The 24,465-nt window shown below is 44.2% G+C and overlaps 1 protein-coding gene across 1 annotated transcript in view; it reads right to left on the reverse strand.

Annotated features, from left to right (window-relative positions):
- Positions 1-19,656: 19,656 nt before the first annotated feature.
- Positions 19,657-24,465, reverse strand: part of LOC140190033 (C3a anaphylatoxin chemotactic receptor-like) — a 14,890-nt gene continuing 10,081 nt past the window's right edge. The window contains exons 2-3 of the mRNA XM_072246438.1: positions 24,443-24,465; positions 19,657-21,258 (exon numbers count right to left, since the gene is read on the reverse strand). The exon at positions 24,443-24,465 is cut by the window's right edge and continues 102 nt beyond it. Coding sequence (XP_072102539.1) covers positions 20,301-21,251 — 951 coding nt within the window. The 5' untranslated portion in view covers positions 21,252-21,258; positions 24,443-24,465 and the 3' untranslated portion in view covers positions 19,657-20,300. The remainder of the gene's footprint in view (positions 21,259-24,442) is intronic.

Below are 24,465 nucleotides of genomic sequence, written 5' to 3' on the forward strand. Positions count from 1 at the left end.
GTAAGCGAAATAACGGGCATTAAAATCTACACAACAGTCATAAAAAGTACAATACTATTTAAATACACAGCGGTTTCCATCTACAAACCCAAGATTCTTTTGTAGATTCAAACCCAAAACAGGCGGGAGGAGAAGATGGCAGCGCGACGCAGTGCGCGCAGCTCTCCGGTGAAATGATATTGTACTTGTTAAGTAGGGGCCGTGCACAATTCTGATTTGATGGAGACAGACGTGAGAAGCAGAGGAACATCTGGAGAAATTTCTGAAATGCCCGGTTCGCTGCCGCTGTTACTGTGCGATCGAGAATCTCTGGAGGGAAGGTCCCAAAACCCTTGGCTTTGCCTGCTGCTGGCGACCGAGGCTGAGGTCGAAGCGTTCGGCAGAGATGGTGCTCGGTACTCGGTGTCGGAGGGCTGATCGGAGCTCGAAGTTTTCGGAAGACTCAGAGGCGGACTGTGGTCGGGTATGGCAGGGAGAGTTGTCTTCCTTCTCCCGACTGCGTGAGATATAGGAATTTCGAGAGACTTTGAACTTTTTTTACTGTGCCATGGCCTATTCTTCATTAAGTTATGGTTTTGTTGCACTGTTGTAACTATATGTTACAATTATGTGGTTTCCGTTAGTTTTTCAGTCTTGGTCTGTCGTGTGTTTCTGTGATATCACACCGGAGGAATATTGTATCATTTCTTAATGCATGCATTACTAAATGACAACAAAAGAAGACTGCGTGTCCTCATAATCTAATCTAATCTAAAACATCAAAACAGGACTCAGCACCCAATGCGAGCATATGCAATTCTGAAAAATACACAACACCAATTTAAATAAGAAAACAACACAGAAAAAAACACGTAATGATCACCACATAGAAAAACCGGTAACCAATGGAAGAGCACGACCCTCCAAACAAGGCATTCCCGACATCTGAGCAGACTAGATTTCGAACGCCGGGCTCAGATTTCGTGACCTCCTCCCGGAAAGCGAAGGGAGCCTTGCGCTATTACAGGCACAGGAGAAAATCACAGAAAAAAAAAATTAAAAATGAATGATCAAAAAATTCAAGACGATTAGTGTAGAAAATGCCAAGAAAAAAAACTGAAATTATTCACCACTCTACAGCTTCTTGCAGCGGTTTGACTCAATCCGATTATTTACACAGGCACAATCAAGTGGCAAACATAATTCATCAAATTTTGCTTTAAAATACAAACTCATAAAAGAAATTAAACCTTACTGAAGACACAAGCCTGATCCAGTTTTAGAGTCAGAATCCCTCAGATTATAGTACGACTGATCTTTTATCACAGATTGCACAATCCATATTAATTGTCCGGATACACGAGGGGTGATTGATATGTTTGTGGCCTAAGGTAGAAGGAGATGAGTTATACAGCTCTCGTTACATGCACGTGCAGGTCAACTCTTTGAGTGATTATGCAGAAAGTTTGAAGTTAATAACTCATCTCCTTCTACCTTAAGTCACGAACTTATCAATCACCCCTACTGTGGACCACTTTCTGGAGATCGAAGACGCCGACTTCTAAAAAGAAGGAGTCCGTATGCTCCACGACCGCTGGAGTAAGTGTGTAAAAGTAGGAGGGGACTATGTTGAAAAATAAATGTGCTAGTTTTCTAAAATTGACTCCTTCTAACTTAGACCACGAACTTATCAATCACCCCTCGTAATAATACAAGACGAACAAGCAAAAAAAAAGCTTACAGAATAGATATTGCCATTCCAAACACACACAACTTATAGAAATCTATAAATAAAAGAACACCAAAAATATGCTGAAGTGGTTGCGTCTCTGGCACCGAGACTGAACCCTCAGCTCAGAAGGGAAGGAGGGAAAAGAGAAGAGCAGTGTTTATCGGGGATTCGGCAGATAGGGGGACATATAAGAAGTTCTGTGGAGGAAATGGAGAATCCCGGATGGTCTGTTGCCTCCCTGCTGCCAGGGTGTACGGTACCTTGGATCGAGTTCTCAGTATTCTCAAGAGGAAGGGTGAGCAGCCGGATGTCGTGGTCCATGTAGGGACCAATAACGTAGGTAGGAAAAGTGAGGATGTCCTGCAAGGTGAATTTAGGGAGTTAGGCGCCAAGTAAAAGGACAGGACCGCCAGGATAGCAATCTTAGGATTGCTACCAGTGCCACGTGTAGGCGCGTTTAGAAATAGTAAGATAGCGCAGATCAACACGTGGCAGAAGACATAGTGCAGGAGGGAGAGCTTCAAATTTATAGATAATTGGGCAGTTTGCCAGGGAAGGTGGGACCTGTTCCATCTGAACTGGAGGGGGACAAATATTCTTACAGGTATGTTTGCTAGAGAGGCTCCAGTGGATTTAAACTGGACACAAGGGGGGAGGGGAACCAGAGTGTAGGAACAAAGATATTGGAGAAGGAAGAAAAAGAAGATAGTAAAGTTGTTTGTACCGTTAGTGATAAACAGAGAGTAAGAGGAGGAGAATATCTTCAATGCATTTATTTTAATGGTAGGAGCATTGTAAGAAAGGTGAATGAGCTTAGAGCATGGACTGATACCTGGAAATATGATGTTGTAGCTGTTAGTGAAACATGGTTGTAGGAGGGGTGTGATTAGCAACTAAATATTCCTGGATTTCGTTGCTTCAGGTGTGATAGAATTGGAGGGACAAGAGAGGGAGGTGTAGCATTGCTTCTCAGAGAAAATGTTACAGCGGTGTCTGGTGGGGTATATTGGAGGGCTCGTCTGAGGAAGCTGTTTGGGTGGAATTGAGGAATGGGAAAGGTGTAGTAACACTTATAGGGGTGTATTATAGACGACCAAATGGGGAGCGAGAATTGGAGGAGCAAATTGTAAGGAGATAGCGGATATTTGTAGTAAGCACAGGGCTGTGAATGTGGGAGATTTTAATTTTCCACTCATAGACTGGGAAGCCCATACTGTAAAAGGGCTGGATGGTTTGGAGTTTGTAAAATGTGTGCAGGATAGTTTTTGCAGCAATATATAGAGGTACCAACGAGAAAAGGGGCAGTGTTGGATCTCCTGTTAGGGAATTAGATCGGTCAGGTGACGGAGGTATGAGTTGGGGAGCACTTCGGGAACAGTGATCACAATACCATTAGTTTCAATATAATTATGGAGAAGGATAGGACTGGACGCAGGGTTGAGATTTTTGATTGGAGAAAGGCTAACTTTGAGGAGATGCGAAAGGATTTGGAAGGAGTGGATTGGGACAATTTGTTTTATGGGAAGGATGTAATAGAGAAATGGGGGTCATTTAAAGGTGAAATTTTGAGGGTACAGAATCTTTATATTCCTGTTGGGTTGAAAGGAAAGGTTAAACGTTTGAGAAAACCATGGTTTTCAAGGGATATTGGAAACTTGGTTCGGAAAAAAAGAGATATCTACAATAATTAGGGCAGCTTGGAGTAAATGAGGTGCTCGAGGAATATAAACAATGTAGAAAGAATCTTAAGAAAGAAATTAGGAAACCTAAAAGAAGATATGAGGTTGTTTTGTCAAGAAAGGTAAAAAATAAATCCAAAGGGTTTCTGCAGTTATTTTAATAGCAAAAGGATAGTGAGGGATAAAATTGGTCCTTTAGAGAATCAGAGTGGACAGCTATGTGTGGAGCCAGAAGAGATGGGGAGATTTTGAACAATTTCTTTTCTTCGGTATTCGCTAAGGGGAAGGATATTGAATTGTGTAAGGTAAGGGAAACAAGTAGGGAAGTTATGGAAACTATGATGATTAAAGAAAAGGAAGGATTGGTGGTTTAAGGAATATATAAGTGGGTAAGTCTCCGGGTCCTGACAGGATATTCCCTAGGACCTTGAGGGAAGTTTGAGTAGAAATAGCAGGGCTGTGACAGAAATATTTCAAATGTCATTAGAATCGGGGATGGTGCCGGAGGACTGGTGTATTGCTCATGTTGTTCCATTGTTTAAAAAGAGTCCTACGAGTAAACCTAGAAATTATAGGCCTGTAAGTTTGACGTCAGTGGTGGGTAAATTAATGGAAAATATTCCTAGAGATGGAATATATAATTATCGGGATAGACAGAGACTGATTAGGAAGAGTCTACATGGATTTGTGCGTGGAAGGTCATGTTTAACAAATTTTATTGAACTTTTTGAAGTGGTTAATAGGAAAGTTGACGAGGGTAAAGCAGTGGATGTTATCTAGATGGACTTCAGTAAGGCCTTTGACAAGGTTCCAGAAGGAAGGTTAGTTAGGAAGGTTCAATCGTTAAGTCTTAATATTGAAGTAGTAAAATGGATTCAACAGTGGCTGGGTGGGAGATGCCAGAGAGTAGTGGTGGATGACTGTCTGTCAGGTAGGAGGCCGGTGACTAGTGGTGTGCCTTAGGTATCTGTACTGGGTCCAATGTTGTTTGTCATATACGTTAATGATCTGGATAATGGGGTGGTAAATTGGATTAGTAAGTATGCAGATGATACTATGATAGGTGGCGTTGTGGATAATGAAGTACGTTTTCAAAACTTGCAGAGAGATTTATGCCAGTTAGAAGAGTGGGCTGAAAGATGGCAGCTGCAGTTTAAAACTGGTAAGTGTGAGGTGCTACATTGTGGTAGGATTAATCAAAACAGGCCATACATGGTAAATGGTAGGGAATTGAAGAATGCAGTAGAACAGATTGATCTAGGAATAATGGTGCATAGTTCCCTGAAGGTGGAATCTCATGTGGATAGAGTGGTGAAGAAAGCTTTTGGTATGCTGGCCTTTATAAATCAGAGCATTGAGTATAGGAGTGGGATGTAATGTTAAAATTGTACAAGGCATTGGTAAGGCCAAATTTGGAGTATTGTGTATAGTTCTGGTCACCAAATTATAGGAAAGATGTCAACAAAATAGAGAGAGTACAGAGAAAATTTACTGGAATGTTACCTGGGTTTCAGCACCTCAGTTACAGAGAAAGGTTGAACAAGTTAGGTCTTTATTCTTTGGAGCGTAGAAGTTTGACGGGGGACTTGATAGATGTATTTAAAAATTATGAGGTGGATAGATAGAGTTGGCGTGGATACGCTTTTTCCATTGAGGGTAGGAGAGATTCACACAAGAGGACATGCGTTCAGAGTTAGGGAGCAAAAGTTTAGGGATACACATGAGGGGGAGCTTCTTTACTCAAAGACTGGTAGCTGTGTGGAACGAGCTTCCAGTACAAGTGGTAGAGGCAGGTTCGATATTGTCATTTAAGGTAAAATTGAATATTGTATACCGACAGGAAAGGAATGGAGGATTGTGGGCTGAGTGCAGGTCGGTGGGACTAGGTGGGAGTAACCGTTCGGCACAGACTAGAAGGGCCGAGATGGCCTGTTTCCGTGGTGTAATTATTATATGGTTATATGTTTATAAAAGAAGAATTTAAACGACTTTGGATCGTGAACAGAGTGTGCATTGTCCCGACAGTAATACCTAGAACTGATATCATCCCAAAGGCACCTCACAATAGCATTAAACAATTAAACCCACATGTCAATCTTCAGAAAGCCACAGTACTATTCGCCAGCAAAATCGCCCGTAAATTCCCAACAGTTCAGAAACGAGCGTGTTTGATTTTGCCCGCACTTCAGGTTTTACTAGTTTGAGCTGACCAAAAATAAATTTCCATAATAATAATCTGGAAGATTTACAAAGAGAAATATTAACCGAAACGACTAAGTTTAAAAAAAACTAAGGACACTCGACCGCTCTATATATTAACAACCTCTCCAAAAAGTAGAAGGAAGAAGAATAACACACATAAAAAAATTACACAGCAGTAAGATAAAACTTCGAAGGATATAGTTTCATCAACTAAAACATGAATCAGTACGGCAGGCCAACATATGCAATTCTAATGAGAAGAGCACAGCACTAAATGTAACTTAAAGCACAACGGCAGGAGTAAGTGGCAGCGTTCCTGCGTGTGCGCAGCCCACCGGTGAAAAATGATATCGTATCTGTTAAATAGGGGCCGTGGACAATTCTGATTTAATGGAGAATGGACGTGAAAGCACAGAGGAACATCTGGAGAAATTTCTGAAACGCCTGTTCGCTGCTGTCGTTACTGTGGTCGGAAATCTTTCGGAGGGTAGGCCTCAAAATCCCCGGCCTTCCCTACTTTTGGTGACCGAGAAGGAGGTCGAATCGTTCGGGCAGAGTGGCGCTCAGTACTCGGTGTCGGAGAGCTGATCAGAGCTCGAAGTTTTCGGATGACTCAGAGTCGGATTGTGGTCGGCATGGCAGGGAGAGTTTTTCTTCCTTCTCCCGTCTGCGTGAGATGTGGGACATTTGAGAAACTTTGAACTTTACTGTGCTCACGGACTTCTTCATCAAGTTATGGTATTGTTACACTGTTTGTAACTATATGTTATAAGTATGTGGTTTTGTCAGTTTTTTCAGTCTTGGTTTGTTCTGTGTATTGTGATATCACACCGGAGGAAATAATGTATCATTTCTTAATACATGCATTACTAAATTACAATAAAATAGGACTACGTGTCTTCATAATCATAACCCAGAAAAGAGAAGAATTTAACACAATAGGCGAAACTGTTAACCAATGGGAGAGTATGACCCTCTGTAGAAGGCATCCCTACGACCTCAGCAGACAAGATAGTCTGATAATCTGTTTCCCAGAAACAGAAAGATACGTTGTAGCAATACCGGACCAGTGGTTAACATAAAAAATATCAAAAAATACATAATATCACCAATAAATTCAATATGATAAATAAAGAAACTGCAAAGGTCAGCCAGAAGCAATCCAAAATATCGCATCATCCTGCAGCAGTTTAACTCAATATGATTACAACACAGGCATAATCAAGTGTCAAGCATCATCCACTAAAATCCTGCTTTAACATACTACATCATAGAAGGTTCCATGCATCAATATAAGTACAAGCCGGTTCCATGTTTAGAGGCAGTGTGCACTGCGACTAATGGAGAACGCGACTATTTATCTTAAAGGAAATTCTGCCCGTGTATATTGAACCAGTGCACACTGGCGTTCGAAAGCTTCCTTAATCTGATCGGCGTTTTTGACAGAAATGGGATAGCCAGCAAATTACGACATAGAGAGTAGTTGCTATACTGTCCTTTCAGCAGTTGGTATACCAAGTAACCTATTGAATACGTCAACTGTTTCTGCGTGGCTTACGTCTCATAGCTTACTTGCTGCATCGTAGATGAGCCGTATCTTTCCACCGCTCAGAACATCGCATTACTTCAGTCAATTACAGCTGCAGAGAAAACCATTTTGAGTTTAATGTGTCATTTGGAATCTTAATTGTTTAATGTTTTATGAGAGTCCAAATATGTTTAATAAATGTACACGTTGTTTTGTGGTCGATTTAGTAGTTATTGATACTTCATTGGTTTTCTTATTGCCACCTAATCACGGACATATTTAAGTACCCTTACACGCTCAGTGATGACATGATTTTGCCACAGTACTATGCCCTGGTGCTGACTTATGTATGTGTGGTTTGTTGACTGAAACCTGGTCACTCCTGGTATTTCCGTGCGGTAAATTTCAACGACAAAAGAAAGTTTCCTGGGGACCCGTTAAAAAAGACAGCGTTCAATTCAGTGCAACTCTCTCTCCAGATTTTCAGGGCTGTCCCTGTAAATGAAGTTCTCCCTCTACTGCCTTCCCGGTCTCACTTTTCCGAAAGTGACGGCACCAAAATTGTACTGCTTCCACACAGACACGTTTTATTTGTATGCAAGAAATGAGGTACTGATCCAAATTCTGTTGTCTGGGCGAATATACAACGTCAATAAAAGAGAACTATAAATTGGCTTCACGTTAACGCAAGTACCTAACCAGCCCATCACGTGTCAGCAACTCAATGAATAAAAACATGAAGACCTGGTCAGAAACGTGCAGTTGCTGTTCAGTCCAAAAATCTGAATGGGGAAGAAGTATGATCTAAGTACCTTTCGCAGCGAAATACTTGGTGGTGACAGACGGGTTTTTTTGTGTATTTCAGAAAATGCTGAGCACCTGGATTTTCACACATGGCTGCCTTTAAACTTTAGAGAGAACAAAAAGAATAAAACATCCAGTGAGTGGTAGCTCTGTGGGTGAAAACACTTTGTTAATAAGAAGGATCAGGAAGAATAGCTACACCAATTCAAGCTGACAGGAAGGTAACAATAACTCTCGTAACTAAGCATTAACACAATGGTGTACCGCGGATCATCCCGGAAAGCACAACACGTCGACAATTTAAGTAGACGATCAATACCCGTAACAACCGGACATTTCTTTCCAACATCTGCGTTTCTCTGCTCAGAAATCATAACGGTGGGGTGACAGTGGTCACACTGTTCTGCACCACAAATAAAACAAAGAATGGTTGAGAAATGAGTGCCCGTTTTCAGACACAAGATTATCGGCGACACCATTTCTCATTTCTCTTTTAGGCGACTATCCGTTTCCCTTTTATCGATGAGCTGTCGTAATGGCCACGGCAGCCATGGGGTAAAGACTATGACTGATCGCAATTGTTGATTAGCACGATACTACACTTTCCTACTCTCAAGTTCTACAAAGTGTTGCTTCATACAAGGAATCGAATCAACGCAGCTCCTAACCGATTCCACAACCTACGGACTCACTTTCATGGAGTTATCAACTCACGGGCTTTACGTTATTTATTTATTACTTACTTATTATTGTAAATGTATTTCACCCTGCTCAAACCAGTAAAACCTGAGTTACGGGCACAGCCAAGCACACTCATTTCTCGTTTGTTAGGAACTTCCGGACTCGGATAGTGGTGTTTAGCGTTGTAGCTTTCTGGACAGTTACACAAATGTTGCTGCTCAGGCCTAATTGTTTCATCCTGCAGTGTAGTCATTTTACAATGTATGTAGATATTACTACTGAGACAAAGGAAATCCTTCTCGTGTTCCATAATCTTTCAATTCCCTCTTTGAATTCAGCATATTTGTGGTGTACTTTACTTATTGTACGTTATGCGTGTGCGGAATAGCTATCACTTTTGTTGATGCCTGTTTATCCTGTAATCTTATATCTGCACAGTCATTACAGATTACGCTCTCTGCCGTCATAGATTTGTCGTGTTATATTTCCTCGGACCGTGACTCCGAAAGAGGAACAGTGTTGTATTTATAGTGAGGTATCGGATCTTTTATGAGTTTGTCTTTCAAAGCAACAATTTAGTAAATGAAGAATCCTTCTATACAGACAGAAATGGAAGAGCTTCATTGCTGCCCTAAATGACAGAGGCATAACGGGCAGTAAGTAAGGAGTTATGAGAGGTTGAAAAAGATTTTTCTCTTAAATTCAGGGACTGAGTGTATACATGGTACGTATATGTCCAGAAAATTTTAGGACAGAGTTAGGGTAAACAGTCAGAGGCCTGAACCTGGAACAGAAATCTCAAATTCTTGAAGGTGCGCATTTCAAGTGACGGGGAGAAGGTTATAGGAGATCTGTGGGATAAATTTTTACACCGAGGTTGGTGGATACATGGATTCAGGTTCTAGGGACAGAGATTGAAGCAGATAAAAAATGTTAAGAGTTGTTTAGATATGCGCATGAACATTATGGATCGGAGGGTCACGGATCATGTGTGGACAAAAGGGATTTCATAATCATTTTTTCGGCAGAGACATGGGCCGCTTCCTGTGCTGGACTGCTCCATTTTCTATGTTACTATTGCTCCATATGACACTCTCCATCCCAGTTCCCTAATGTACGGGAGGTAACACCCACTGGAGAGACATCCACTGGGGACACTAGTTCGCTGTCCAAACATCCTCCGTTTCCACTGTAAGGGGAGAGATTTGTAGGAAGTTGAAGGAAAGCAGGCTAACGTCACCTGCCGTCTCAGTGGATTGAGTTGTTAAACGTCCAGACTAGGCCAGAAACATCTGCTGCGACTGGGAAGGAAGTAGATAACAAAACCCAGTTTGAGGAAGCTGATCTGCTGTCTCCGAAAGATGAGGCAAAATTCACTAGAGACTATGTGGTAAAGTTGAAAGCTGAAAAGTTAAAGGGGAACGTATGGGGAAACTTCTTCGCTCAGAGGGTCGTGAGAGTATGAACAGTCTGCTCGTAGAAGTGATGCATGTGAGTTCGATTTCAACGTTAAACACAAGTCTGGATATGTACATGGCTGGTGGAGTATGAAGAGCACTATTCCTGGTGCAGATCGATGAGAGGAGGTAGTTTTAATTGTTCGGAATGGACTAGATGGGCCAAAGGGCCAGTTTCTGTCCTGTATTTCTCTATGCCACTGTAACTCTAAAGGCACACATTAGTTAAGGTCAAGGTTAACTAAACAGGTTTTGAGCTGCTGCTTATAGGTATCAACTGAGTCTGAATCCCTTATTATTTCACATATTGAACTCCTGCCAACCAGCCTTTGAGGCAGATTGATTAAATTTAAGAGACGGACGGAATCCCGTCTATGAATTCAAGCAGGGGGGGACGGGGGGCTGGTGGAAAGATGTGCTTGATGTTGGGACACCGCTGGAGATGGAAGTATATGCTGCATGCGGAGGCTGGTGAGGTGTTAGGTGAGGACAAGAGGAACCCCGTCCCTGGTGAGGCAGCTGGTGGGTGCGGTGAGGACAGATCTGCGTGAAATAGAAGAGATACAGGTAAGGTCACGTTGATGGTGAAGGAAGGGAAACCCCTTTCTTTAACCTGGAGGGCATTTCAGCTGTTCTGCAATGAAAAGTCTCATCCTGAGAGCAGATGCAGCAGAGGCGGAGGAACTGAAAAAAGAGAATGGCTTTTTTACTACTGACAGGTTGGGAGAGCAATAGTCCAGATAACTGTGATAATCAGTGGGTTTATAAAAGGTATCAGTAGCCAGACTGTCTCCAGAGATAGAAGTAGAGAAGTGGAGAGGTGTTCGGGATCATTAGGTGACTGAACCGGACGTACGTTTGCAATATTTTTCCATTGTAGAAGCGATGCTCTGGTCACTTTTTTATGTAGGACCTAGAATTAAAATCTGAATCCGGGATAATAACCAAACAAGTTTCTTCTGATCTTACAAGGGGAGCCAAGTTTATCTTTTTTTTTGTTTCGGGATCGGCCAAATGTATTTCAGTTTCATCTTCATTTAATTGTAGGAAATTATAGATCTTCCATTTGTTCGCTGCAGACTTTACAAGGGTTCGAGAAGATGAGGTGTTATCATCACGAAACTCCTTCGAGATATGCAATTGTGAGCCTTCTGGATAACTGTGGAAATTAAGAATATGCACTCTGATGGTGTCTCCTGACCGGGGCATGTACAATGAGAATAGTAGTGGACTAAGACACATTCCCTGAACAAAAAAAAGTTGCATTTAATCTTTTAAAAAGGAAAAATCTCTGTGAGATAATATGAACGAAATAAGTTAAGGACACCACCAGAGAGGCCAACGCATTTCTCAAGACGATCTCTCTGAACTTTGCGGTCAACTGTGCATTAATGCAAGGAACTGGAAGAATAAGTGGTAGAAGTAGGCTAAAAATATCAATGTTAAAAAACAAAAGTTACTTGCTGAATGCTATGCACACAATCGCAACATTTAGAATCGTTGTAGAAGTCAATATCAATGTGTTGTCTGTTTTGCTTAAAAGGATCAGACACAGAAAGAAATTCCTTTTGCACCGCCCCATCACACGTGCAAGGTCCCAGACCAGCCACAGAATGCATGTATTTGTTACTTCTCAAACATAAAGGAAATAGCGTAATGTTCCCGCTGAGACCAGCGTTATCTCCTGATATAATTTCTCGGATATCCTCAATCTGGAGTTTGAGCCCACAGTGTGTGCGTCTCTGCCGCGGCGGGCGTGCCGTTCCTGCTCCGAAATTCTGGATCAACATACAACTCCACCAAACGCCGCCCTTCTGTGAGTTACAATCCCCATCGTCACTGCACAGTTTCTGTTCCAGATTAGTTGCTTGTGGGCGCAGCGGACTGGGATCGCAGACCAATTATCCTGAGCTGTCCGGTGAGGACGGACTGAACCGACGACTCCTGCAAAGGTGAGCAGCACCTCGACAGAGAAAGGAAACGCGAGGCGAGGTGAACAGGGGGGGTTCCGGTAGGAATTTAGAGGCAGAGGCTGTTGGAGGGACAGGGAAGAATATGAGCTTGAGAGCGAGACACTTGGCAGTGCTCAGGTAATGACAGCTTGCAAGGAGGAGGAAGAGGTTCTCTCCTCCAGAGATAAGAGCAGGGCGGTAGAGAACTAATAAATCTGGCAGACTTTGTAACATGAAATGGCCAACGTGACTCTCCTTAACATCAAGTGTAGGACAATCTCCCGTGTACGTTCTCACAATGAATGAATCAGCTCGAGCGATATTGAGGGTGTGAGAAGCAGAGAACATGAAAAAGTATATCGCTGGACAGGCCAATGTTGTGCCTATTATAACAAATGCCGACCTCCTGTGCATCTTCCATATCCCTCTATTCCCGGCACATTTGTGTGTCAGAGGCTGGTGCATCTGTGAAATTCATGGCCACAGGGGCTGCGGAGGCCTGGAGAGTGGGTGTAATAAAGCGGAGATCGATATGTTCTTGATAGCAAAGGCGTAAAATCTTCCGGAGGGGGCAGGGGACACAAGCAGGAGAATGAGGTTGAGAGTGATGGTAAATCAGCCATGATTGAATGGAGGAACAGACACGATCGGCCGAATAGCCTAATTCTGCTCTTGTGTATTATGGTGTGAAATTCTAACAAATTGTCTGCTTCCACTATTGCTCCCTGGTGAGGCCGTTTCTGAGAAACTCAAACCACCTCGTCTGGCGCCACCGGACACTCCAAGGTCAAAGTCACTTCGATTACATTTCGTCTCCATTCTTATGTTTTGTCTGAACAATGACTGAAACGCTTGACTATGCCTGCATGCTTTTATGCATTGATTTACTGTGGCATAATTGGCTGATTAGATATTTGCGTTACCGAGCAGTTGTATAGGTGTACCTACTAAAGTGGACACTGAGTGTAAGTTCAGTAGATAGGATGGTGAGGCAGGCGTTCAGCATGTTTTTCTCCGTACCTTCTGGCAGAGAACATAAGATTTGTAACGTTGTGTTGCAACGTTGCAATGCAGTGGTACGCCGCCTTTGGAGTACTGCGTGCAGCTCGAGTTGCCGCAGTACAGGACGGTATGGTTATGCTGGAGAAAGTGCAGAGGAGACTCGACAGGATATTGCTTGGATTGGAGGACTTCAGGTATGCGTCTCAACAGCGAAGGAGCCTAGAAGGAGGCCTGAGGGAAATAGAAAAGATTATGAGAGGCAGGGCCATGCGGAAGGGGCAGATTTTTCTCCACGATTGGGGTCAGAAACAGAAAAGCATTGGTGTAATGTGACAAGAAGGGAATTTAAGGGGAATAGGAGCGGTATTTTTAGGCAGATAAAGGTTGATGTCTGGAAGGTGCTGCCAGAGAAACTTGGGTAATCAGAAGCAAACATTGCGCATAATATGGATTTGAATTGATCAGGTCTAGAAAAACCTTGCGGGAAAACGGTATTGCAGATGTCTTACGACATTGAGTGCAAGATTATTACCGCGGCACCTCTCAACCAACAGAAGTCCCTCGCCTAGCCACACAGTTGTGGTGTAGAGAAGTAGGCTAAGTACACAACCTTGACATGTTGATTGTGATGCGATGTTATTTCCTTTCCGCACAGACTGTGGTTTCCCAATGACGAAGTCAATGATCCATTGCAAAGTGGGATACAAAGGCCCAGGTTTTGGAGCTTGGTGATTAGAACTGAGGATATGATTGTGTTGAATGCTGAGCTCTAATCAATAAAGAGTAGCCTGAAGTAGCTATTACTGTTACTCAGATTTCAAATTTCAAGGTATATTTATTCAAAATACCTTCATTATCAAAATATAGCCCTTGTATACGACATTGAGATTCGTCTTCTTGCATCAGCCACAAAATAAAGAAACACATTATAAACACACAAACAACAAAGACCGGCATTCCCCCAGTGTGTTAAAAAAAAAGAACAAATCGTGCAAACAATAACAAAAATGTGAGCAGATAAAGCACAGAACATTAACCGCAGATTCCCCGAAGGTGAGTCCGCAGCCAGGGTCCAGCTCAGTGCTGGGACGGGAGGCAGAAGCAGCACGTCGTGGACATGGATCCATCTCTCCTCGAGGCAAGAGCCAATCGTTGTAGGCCACAGCCGAAGCTCTGAAGTGCCTTGATCAAATCGCGAAAATAGTAGGAAAAGAAAGTGAACAAGGACACACGGAACATGAACTGCGGGTCTTCGAAAGTGTGTCCACTGCCGTGCTGACCGTTTAGCGCTGAAGCGAGTGAAGCTCATTCAGGTGCTCGATGGCTTCAGGGAAACAGCTGCTCCAGAGCCTTGCGGCGTGGGTCATTAGATTCCTCCGCGTTCTGCCCGACGGTAGTGGCGAGAAGAGAGGGAGACGGTTCAAATGTAGAACACCTGATCGTTCCCGCTCTCATCCGCGATGATTTTAATCTTGCTCTACGCTATAATCATCCGACCACGGGTTTGTTGTTGCCCCATCACGACTCGACACGCATTCCACCCCTGGTGATGGCCGTAATAGCGTTCACGTGAGGCTACTCCGCCGAATAACCCAGGAGATTGCAAAAGTGCCAGATCGTTCAGATGACTCAAAGGTATATACTTAAAGGGGAAATTACAGGCTACAGTCAATCTCAGTTGAGAGGTAAAAGTATATCTTGAAGACATAAAGTACCCTACAGTTTTGTAAGCTGTATGCATCATGTAGCCGTTGGCAAATGATCTAAGCTTGAGTGCTGAGCCGGTGTATTATATCCGCTGTAGACCTATCGTGGTGATAGGCAAATTGCAATGGGTCCAGTCCCTTGCTGAAGACCTGTTGATATAGCGATGATCAACCTGTCAAAATACTTTATATCAGTAGATGTGTGGTAGTCCTTGAGGCAACGGATACGGATACGACAATCTGTAATATCTGTCTGGATATAATAATACAGGATAAACAAGCAATAACAATTTGCTTAATTGATATAGCCATTCAAGCACGCATAGCATGCAGAAATCAATAAATAAAACTACAGGAAAAAAAGAGCTGAATTAAAAGAGGAAATTGAAAGACCTTGGAACATGAAAAAGGTATACATTGTCCCGATAGTAATATCTGCAACTGGTATCATCCCAAATGTACTTCACAATAGCAATAAACAATTAGGGCTACACAGCAATATCTATGTAAACCTTCAGGAAGCCACAATATTAAACAGCATTACAATAGTCCGAAAGTTCCTAGCAATTGAGAAATGAGTGTGCTTGGCAATGCCGTATCTCGGGTTTCACCAGCTTGAACTGAGAAAAGATCATTGCAATAATAATAATAATAATAAACTCTCGTGCGCTCAACAGTAAAACTATAACAAAGGCAATAAACGCTTTCGCTATGCTATTCTTTTGCATAATTTCTTGATCCGAAATCGAACTGGAAAATATACAAACGAAAATAAGAAATGAAATGACAGATTTTAGGAAACATTATTCATTCTCTAATGCCCTTCGGTTAAGCTAGGACAGAAGGAGGAAGAGTAACAACAGACATTTAAAAATTATACAACAGGTAGATAAAATTTCTAAGGCTATATTTTCATCAACAGAAGCAGGGTTCAGCTCTCCACGCGAGCAAATGCAATTCTGATAACACTCCACTGAACTGAAATGAAATCACAACCCAGAAAAATGAAGATATTGTCACTATAAAAGTAAAGTTATCTAATGGTAATGAAACTTCGTAGAAGCCATCTGAACGAACTGAACAGACTAAATGTCGAAAAAAAAGAGTCAGACACCTGCATCAGAAGTGCAGTCCTCTTCCCAGAAACAGAGGGGTACCTTGTGGCAATACAAGACCAATTGGTAAACACAAAAAATAACAAAATTTCAAAACAAAATTACTTTTCATACAGGATACCAGCTTGTAACTCGCCCTCTAATACCAGTTATTCATCAATATCCTCTGCTATTCATGATGTGGTATCCTACTATTATACACCTTCTCTGCGTTGCTCAATGCTCTCTGAGGCGGTGTTACTTCCCAACAACACAAAGCTTCGGAGTTCAATATTGTTCACTGTCATTCCCAGTGCACAATTGTAAAGGAGAACGAAATAATTGTTACTCCGGATCCGATGCATCCCAAAATCAAAACACAGTATGTCTTAATTCAGAACATGACTAAATGCACAGATCGATTGTGCATTCATACAGTGACGCTAGGTACAGTAGTGTCTGTACATAAGGTGATTGTCGGGAAACGATAAGGTAGTAGAGGTGGGGGTGTAGAGGAGTGGGTTAGTAGGGGGAGTTGTTGATTGGCCTTCTTGTTTGCGCAAACTTGCTGTTTCTTAGTCTGGTGTCCTGGCATGGATGCTGTGCTGCCACCTCCCTGATGAGAGTGGGACAAAGAAGTCCATGGTCGGAGCCCGTGCAATCTTTCATGCCTTCTTTCCGCACCTCTCATTAAAACTTCCATTCCACAATGCTCAAGTTGGTTCACCGCCAGCAGATGTATTTCGATACAAGCCGCTCTCGATGAACCAGGTCAGTGTCCGACTTGGTGGGTTCTTCTCTGTGTACCTGAACGCTATGTTTGTTCTGCGATGGGTATTCTGCAGAGGTGTCAATGTTAGTTCACCTGAGAGGCATGTTTTATACACTTCTCAAAAACATCACAATTCCTTCCCCAAAAGTCAACTCCGTTCCCCTATAGGCAGTTGTTTATTTTCTCTGAACACCCGCTAAGAGTGGTCCATCGTAACTTTACGAATATAATTACCAGTTCTATGACCATCTCGATGTGTGTGGGTCGTGTGACGCCCTCATCTTCTTGTTCTATGATTAGGGTCAATTCACGGAGGTGTCTCAGCACAAATCCCTCTTCTCACCTTGATGCCCCAGATGTCCAGGTCTCGGTCTCTTCACCGTGTCCAACCGCGCTTTCTCTGACTTGCTGCTCACTACAGAGCCAGGCTCAACAATCTATTTGTCCCCCTACCATCAGACAGTAGCATTAGGTCAAGAACGCTTATGGTGGGAAGTAGCTTCTTCTCACAGGCCGTAAGATCACTGATGCCCCACCTGCCACCCTGGTTTCATCACAATGAAGCGCCAGTAGCGTTACGCTATTCATTTTCAACTTCTGTTGTAAATTGTTGCTTGCTGCCGCTTACGCGCAGGAGGAAGGGAAGCTGGGTGGGGGAGGACTTTAGGGTTCTAAGATTTAGCTGTCGTTCATTCTTTGTGGGCACGCCTCGGTTTTCGTGGATGGTTACGAAGAAAACTCATTTCAGGGTGTATATTGTGCACGTTTCCCTGACATTAAGTGCACCTTTGAAATGCACCTTAATATCTGTTAATATATTTATGGTAATATTACTTTAATTGTCGGACGTTTGTGGTATATGTGCTGTGTTGTAAACTGAACTTGAAGTTGAACTTGAACTGTTGGCAAGACCTGGGAAGCGCAATTCATCTCCCTTCTGGATTGGTTGAAGCCTGCGGTTCTTGACACGGAACTGTCCGTCTGCAGATTGTTGAAGGAAACAGGATGCATTGAATAAACTGACCTGGATATACTGTATACCTGCATAAAAACGGAAATCCTGCTGCAGATTCCAGCTTGTAACCTACTTCCCAGCATCTCGTGTTTATTCACATTCCTTGTCACTCATGATGTGTGTCCGACAAAAAGTGGATTCCGCCCAGTCAGTTACACATAAAGCCCTCTCAACCATTCAGCACATCGACACAAAGCGTTGTCGTAGGAAAGCATCATCAGGGATCCCCACCATCCAGGACATGCTCTCTGCTCCCTGCTGCCATCGGGAAGAAGGTACAGAAACCTCGGGTCTCACACCACCAGATTCAGGAACAGCTATTACCCCTCAATTATCAGCTTCTTGAATCATAGGGGATAACTGCGCTTCCCTTCACTTGCCCCACCATGGAAATGCTTCCTCAAACCATGGAGTCTATTTCAATGACCCCTCACCTCGCATATTTATTGCGTTTTATTCTTATTATCTAGTTGTTGCATTTTTTTGTTTTGCATTTGCACACTTTGTTGTCTTTTGCATACTTGTTTCACATTAAGTTGGTGCTGACTTCCATTGATTATATTATGGTTATTATTCTTTTAGGGGGTTATTGATTATGTCGGTGAGATAGTGAATTTCAGTGTTGTTTATAGTGACATACATATATTTTGATAATAAATTTACTTTGAACTTTGAACATAGAACTTTCAGAACTTTGAAGGTTCATTCTTCGTCAGGCCCTGGGTATGTGTTACGTGACGGTGTGAAGAAAGCTTCACAGTTTCTGACTCTGGCACTGGGTAGTAATACCGTGTGGGCGGAGCTCACGCTCTCTGACCCCGACAGCGTCTGATGAGGTGGTGAAAAGGGAGATTCACTCTGTTTCTGCCACTGAAAAGGCGTGGTCGAATGTTGCAGAAGAGGTTGTGATCAATGTACATAACATTCGAAAGTAAGTTCAATACAAAATAAAATTTCCTGCTACGACAGGCTTATTGTCCATGCAACTTTATACTGTCTCCCTGAGGAAGTATTCCTCCAATTCCCATTTACTGTTAGGGAGACCTATAATGCAATTGCAACAAAATGATTATCCCCGTCAGATGTTACAGCCAAACTAAGCGTAAACCCAGTAAGGTCATCACTGAAACCTGCCGTGATGTTCTCCTTTATCGGAAATGCAAGGCCCTTCTATTTCTCCACCTCTATCCCACCTATCACACTTGCATCCTGGAACATTTAACTGCCAGTCCTATCGGTCTGTCTGCAATATTTCTCTAATATCTACAGTACTGTGGAAAAGACACCTGCTTCGGTCTAGGGTACCCAAGACCTTTGTCCCGGCAATCTTCAGCCACCTGTCCCACACGCCTCCGCGGCGCTCTACCTTCTTCATTCCCAACATTCTTTGCTTCCGCCGGAATTACCAACTCGCTCTCCGCTCAATGTTGTCAAATACAGTACTGTGCAAACTCTTAAGCGCCTTATCTCATATAGGTGCCTAAAGCCTTTGCTCAGTACCCTACAGTATCCCAGTCCAATGTTCCGATATGTGCCCTGGGAGATTCCCAGAACCTGGATTGCTGTCCCTCAATTTAAGAGAATGGAAGTTTCAAGGCAGGTGTGGAGGAACATTTGGGCTGACAAGACAGTCATCTGATAGTTTACAAACATTTCTCCGAATGGAGGAACTTGCGTCTTGAGGAATCGAGCTTCTAAGATTGAGGACAACGGGAGATAACACTAAACTCACTCAGCGGAGAACAATCAACTATTCCCATGTATCTGAGAAGTAGCACAGAAAAATGCCTTAATTTTTTAAACTCGTGTGTGAGTGATGGGACGGTGCAGGCGGTCCTTTAGTGACGGATCCTGGCGAGTGTGCAGGAGGGATGAAGACTCTAGAGGGAGCTTTACTTTGTAAACGATTCGAACTTGAGCGGGGTGGTGTAGAGGGAGTTTTATTTGTGTATGACGCCGGAGGTTTGTGAAGGGACGTTGTGGAGGGACATTCAATCAGTATCTGACCCCTAGAATATAAGATAGCACGATGTATAGAGAGATTAACGCTTTTTCAAAAGTAAGTTTATTACCAGATTAATTTCCAAAACATTACAGAAGCGATTTTGTAGTTTGAACTTAACTTGGCTTGACCATAAAAGGCAGTGAAGAAGATTGGCAAAGGATACAGCAGTTTTATCCAGGCAAGTATGAGGCGTTGCTTTTTGGGCCTCGGGGAAAATGCATAGCGGATGGCAACGCCCATATGTGATATACAAAGGCCGCAATGTCATTGTTTTCTTAAACGGGCACAACAGATATAGTGGTGACGACATACTTGGAGACACACTCCTTCATTGGTCGGTCCAATGCAAAGAACAGTCAGGGAATCATGTTCCAGTTGTATAGAACGTTCTCAGGCCACATCAGGAGAATTGTGAACAGTTCGAGTGGATTTATTGCAGGCAGGGTGTGGAAGCTTTGGAGATGTTGCTACCTATAGCAGAGGGCATTAGGCGTGACAGAAAGTTATCCAATTGCATAGAGAGCCCTGCACTGAGGAGGGGAAAAGGACATGGACACAATGACATGGAGAAATCAGGGGGCAAATGACTGGTCAGACCCGCATCGCGACATCCTTTCCCCATCGCTGCTGAACGTCCACCTTATGCGTCTTCAAAGAATGTCGCTCAGCTGAGGGTCAACGAAGTGGGTCCTTCATACTCTCGTTTCTGTTGTGGCAGCATTATCAGGAAGATTGTTCTCTAACTCTGGCTCCAACTCGGCGAAGGCAAGATGGAGCGAGTTGGCTAGTGAGCGTTTGAAAACATGGCGGAATTTGCGGCCGACGAAGACGTAGAGAAGGGGGTTGAGGGCGCTGTTGAAGAAAGCCATGCTGAGTGCCAAGTCATGCCAGAGCAGGCTGAAATATTTGAAAAAGTATATGGCTGCGCTGCAAGTGTGGTACGGGAACCAGCTGATGATAAAGACAACGACCACGGTCAAGATGAGGCGGACGGATTTCCTGGACTTGGAGAAGTTGTCCGCGGGTAGTTTTCGGACAATCAGGAAGTAGCAGACGACCATGATCAGGGCAGGGATGACGAAGATAACGACGGCCCAAACTACCTTCAACATATCCCAGGTTCTCTCCCCAAAGTGCTGTTTTAGCTTCTTATGTAGTAGGGCGATCAAGCAGATGAGGAAGGCGAAGGCCCAGGCCGCGCTGCATACCACACGCGCCCAACACTGGCTAAGATGCAGCCGGAACCAGACGGGCTGAGTGACAGACAGGCAGCGGAAGATGCTGATCACGGTCAACAGGAAGACGCTGGCGGACCCATTGAAGCTGATGCAGAAGAGGAGCAACTTGAAGGCAATGTCATCTTTGACCCAAGACCCACGGAGAGCAACGTTGACCATCCAGAAGGGCAGGGTGAGGCAGAAGGTCAGGTCCGCCACGGCGAGGTTCAGGAAACACACAGAGTGGACGTTGCTTTTTATCTTGAAGCCCGTAACCCAGATGACTGCGCTGTTGCCGGGGACACCCAGCAGGAAGGTGATGGCGAAGGTGATCATGGACAAGATCGTGGACGCTTGCAGACTGTGCGATTTGTTACCGGTGATTGCGCTGTATAGGGCCCAGACGTGATCTTCGCTGCTCGACATGTCCGGTCTGTTGGGGAAAGGTATTACGGAGATGATTGGGTTAGAAAAATGGAAGGGGGAAGGGACAGCAGGGATGGCAGAGGAAAGGAGGAGGGGAAAAGGACATGGACACAATGACATGGAGAAATCAGGGGGCAAATGACTGGTCAGACCCGTATCGCGACATCCTTTCCCCATCGCCCCCGCCCCCAACGCAGAGATCCCTTCCCACTGCCCTTTCAGCAGACCGTAGTTCCCTTCTCACCGTTCCTCCCACGATGCAGCGTTCCCTGCTATAGTGTGGCGCTCCATTCTCACTGTCCCTCACTCAATGAGTGGTCAAATTGCAGAGGGTAATTTGGTCAATTTGCATATGACCCCAAAATTGCTAGTACTAAGGCCAGTCAAGACGTTTCTCAAATACAGCGGCATATAGATCAGATACAGATATGGCTGGAGACATGGGCTTATACAGCTTCGTCCGGGCGAGCGTGAGGTATTAAAATTTCAAACTTCAACTATAAGGGGAAGTCACGGAGTTAACGGCAGGACTCTTAAGAGCCAAGATATCATGTTGTAATGCCTCCGTTAGGCTACCCTCCAAGTATTGTGAGCATCAGGTTGTGCGTGGATCCCAGATACGTGGGCACAAAGTACTACTATGTGCCCAGGTTCTACCTGTCACCCTGGCTACGAAGGATGGGTCTGGCCCCACTCCCGCGCAACGCCCCCGTCAGCTGGTCGTTGCCCCCTTACCTGTCCTTCGTAGAAAAATTCTTCAAGACCAACGCATTTGACCACAGGGCCATCAGGCAGTGGTCGGCACGTAGTGTCCTGCAGGCACTGCAGGAGAAGGACGTGATGGACACAGTGGCGTGGTTCCCCGAGCAGACCGTCCAGTTCATCTGGCAAAATGCCTCATCGCCAGATCTCACCAACAGGCACAAAGACCTCGCCTGGCTGGCGGTGAGAGGGGCCCTCCCAGTCAGATCCCTCCTGTACGCCCGGAACGGTTCCTCCACACCCCACTGCCCACGGGAGGACTGTAATGGGGTGGAGTCGGTGGCTCACCTCTTTGCACACTGTGGGTTCGCAAAGAAGGTGTGGAAGAGAATGGAAGGGACAGTACTAAGATTCATGCCCAGCAGCTGCGTTACCGAGGACTCCGTGATCTACGGGCTGTTCCCGGGGACGCACACGGAGACCAACATCCGGTGCTGCTGGCAGATCATCAATTCGGTGAAAGACGCTCTGTGGTTGGCCCGAAACTTGATGGTCTGCCAGCTGACGGAGATGTCCGTGACTGAATGCTGCCGACTGGCACACTCTCGTCTGCAGGAGTACGTTCTGAGGGATGCACTCAAACTTGGTGCAGCCACCGCAAAGGCCCGGTGGGGAAGGACCACAGTTTAACGTTCATCATCCGTAGGAGGGGGAGAGGTTGGGTGGGATGGAGACCTACCCTCATCAGCGGTGTGGACAGATAATCAACATGGTGCCCAACGAGTGGGTGGAATTGTTAATTTGGGAAAGTATTAGAGCCATTGCCTGCCTTTATTGTTGAAAATTTTGATTGTTAATAAGTCTTAACTCTTGACCATGGGTTGAGAGTAAACGCATGATTTACTATAAACATCTTTCATTTGTAAATGAACAGAGAGTCAACGCAAAATTTTTATTGTTAATAACTGTATTGAATAAGGACTTACAGTCAACGAATGGTTTTCTTTTCTTGTATGTAATTATTTTTATTTTGTAATATTTCTGATTAAAGTATTTTTGGAAAAAAAAAATATTGTGAGCATTTTGAACTGTCTCACTAAGGGACGCTGTGGAGGATTTGAATGGGGTACCATTATCACAGGGATGATAACTGGTCGACAGAGTGAGCGCTAAAACTTAGACTACGTCCACACTAGACAGGATAATTTCAAAAACGCCAGTTTCGCGTAAAAAACGATAGTCTCCACACCAGGCGTTTTTCAAAATACCTCTGTCAACATTAAAACGGATATTTGGGCGAATCCCCTCCTACTGGGCATGCGCAGGACACATCTACAGAAAACGATCGAAGAGGAAACGGTATACTTACTGCGTATTTGTCCAGTTACAGATTAGAAAAACTTAAAATGAAATTGCCAAACGACGGACAGCTGTTGGCTCTCGCGCAGGAGGACTTAAAGCTTAAAAAAAAAATACTGGAGCATATGGAAGCAACCGACAGGGAGTTCACCGACAGTATGACCCGGCTGACGACGAACATTGAAAAACTGACTAACTCTGTTGAGGAGGGATTTGCAATGATGAGGAATATGATGGCTCCACACACCCCCCCCACCCCCACCCAGCAATTTTCACTGGCACAATACCAGCCTCACAGCCACTTCAATAGCGCCACATACGGACACACAGACCCCCGGGTGGCCGCACCAACATCTTCCCCACTCGCACAGAGGGGTCACGCTGGAAACATTTCCTGCAGCCATAGCCTCTTCACCGATGAAAGAGACGACAGTTTTTTTTTTAAAAAACCTGCGTTTACCCCGTACGCACTACAACGCCCAACCAGCGTTTTTTTATTTAAGCACTCTGGAGGGCGTTTTAGAAAATATGCGTTTTCGGCGGAGGAAAACGCCGTTTCAGTGTGGACGGGGCGGGGGGGGGGGGGTCAAATCTAAGAGAAAATGCTTCGGTTACGCATTTATCCGGTCTAGTGTGGTCTTTGTTTTCCTCGACGCTCAGGTCAAGTTTATTAAATTACAAGATACAAAGATAAGACAGACAGATAGCGACCTTCCTGCTGGTTAGAAATGCACAATACTGGAGGACATGAATTTAATGGCAGAGGCGAATAGACCGAAAGAAATGTAAAATTCTCATTCGTCCAGTGGATCTACCACCTCTCCCTGCAGTCCGTTCCGTGGAAAGCGGAAAAAGCACCGATAGAATGAGATTGCCACAACTCTGCCCTCGTTCAACATTTCAGTACCACCCTGCTTTTATCTGTAGAAGCAGCATATAAGGGTAAGAAAGACTCTTCCTCTTCCTTGCAAACTGGCGCTAGTTCGATTCTCCCGTTGCCCGATCACAACCCTTCACGTCGCTCCGTCACCCTCTGCCTTCGATCACTTGGGATTACCAACTCCGAAAGGCTCTCTCAGGACCCGTTCCTCCAAACACTGAACCCTAATTTCCCTCAAGGTGCAGCTCACCTTCCCCAGAATCTCTGGCTCAG

This window comes from Mobula birostris, chromosome 29 (assembly GCF_030028105.1).
Source record: "Mobula birostris isolate sMobBir1 chromosome 29, sMobBir1.hap1, whole genome shotgun sequence".
NCBI classification, from domain to species: domain Eukaryota; kingdom Metazoa; phylum Chordata; class Chondrichthyes; order Myliobatiformes; family Myliobatidae; genus Mobula; species Mobula birostris.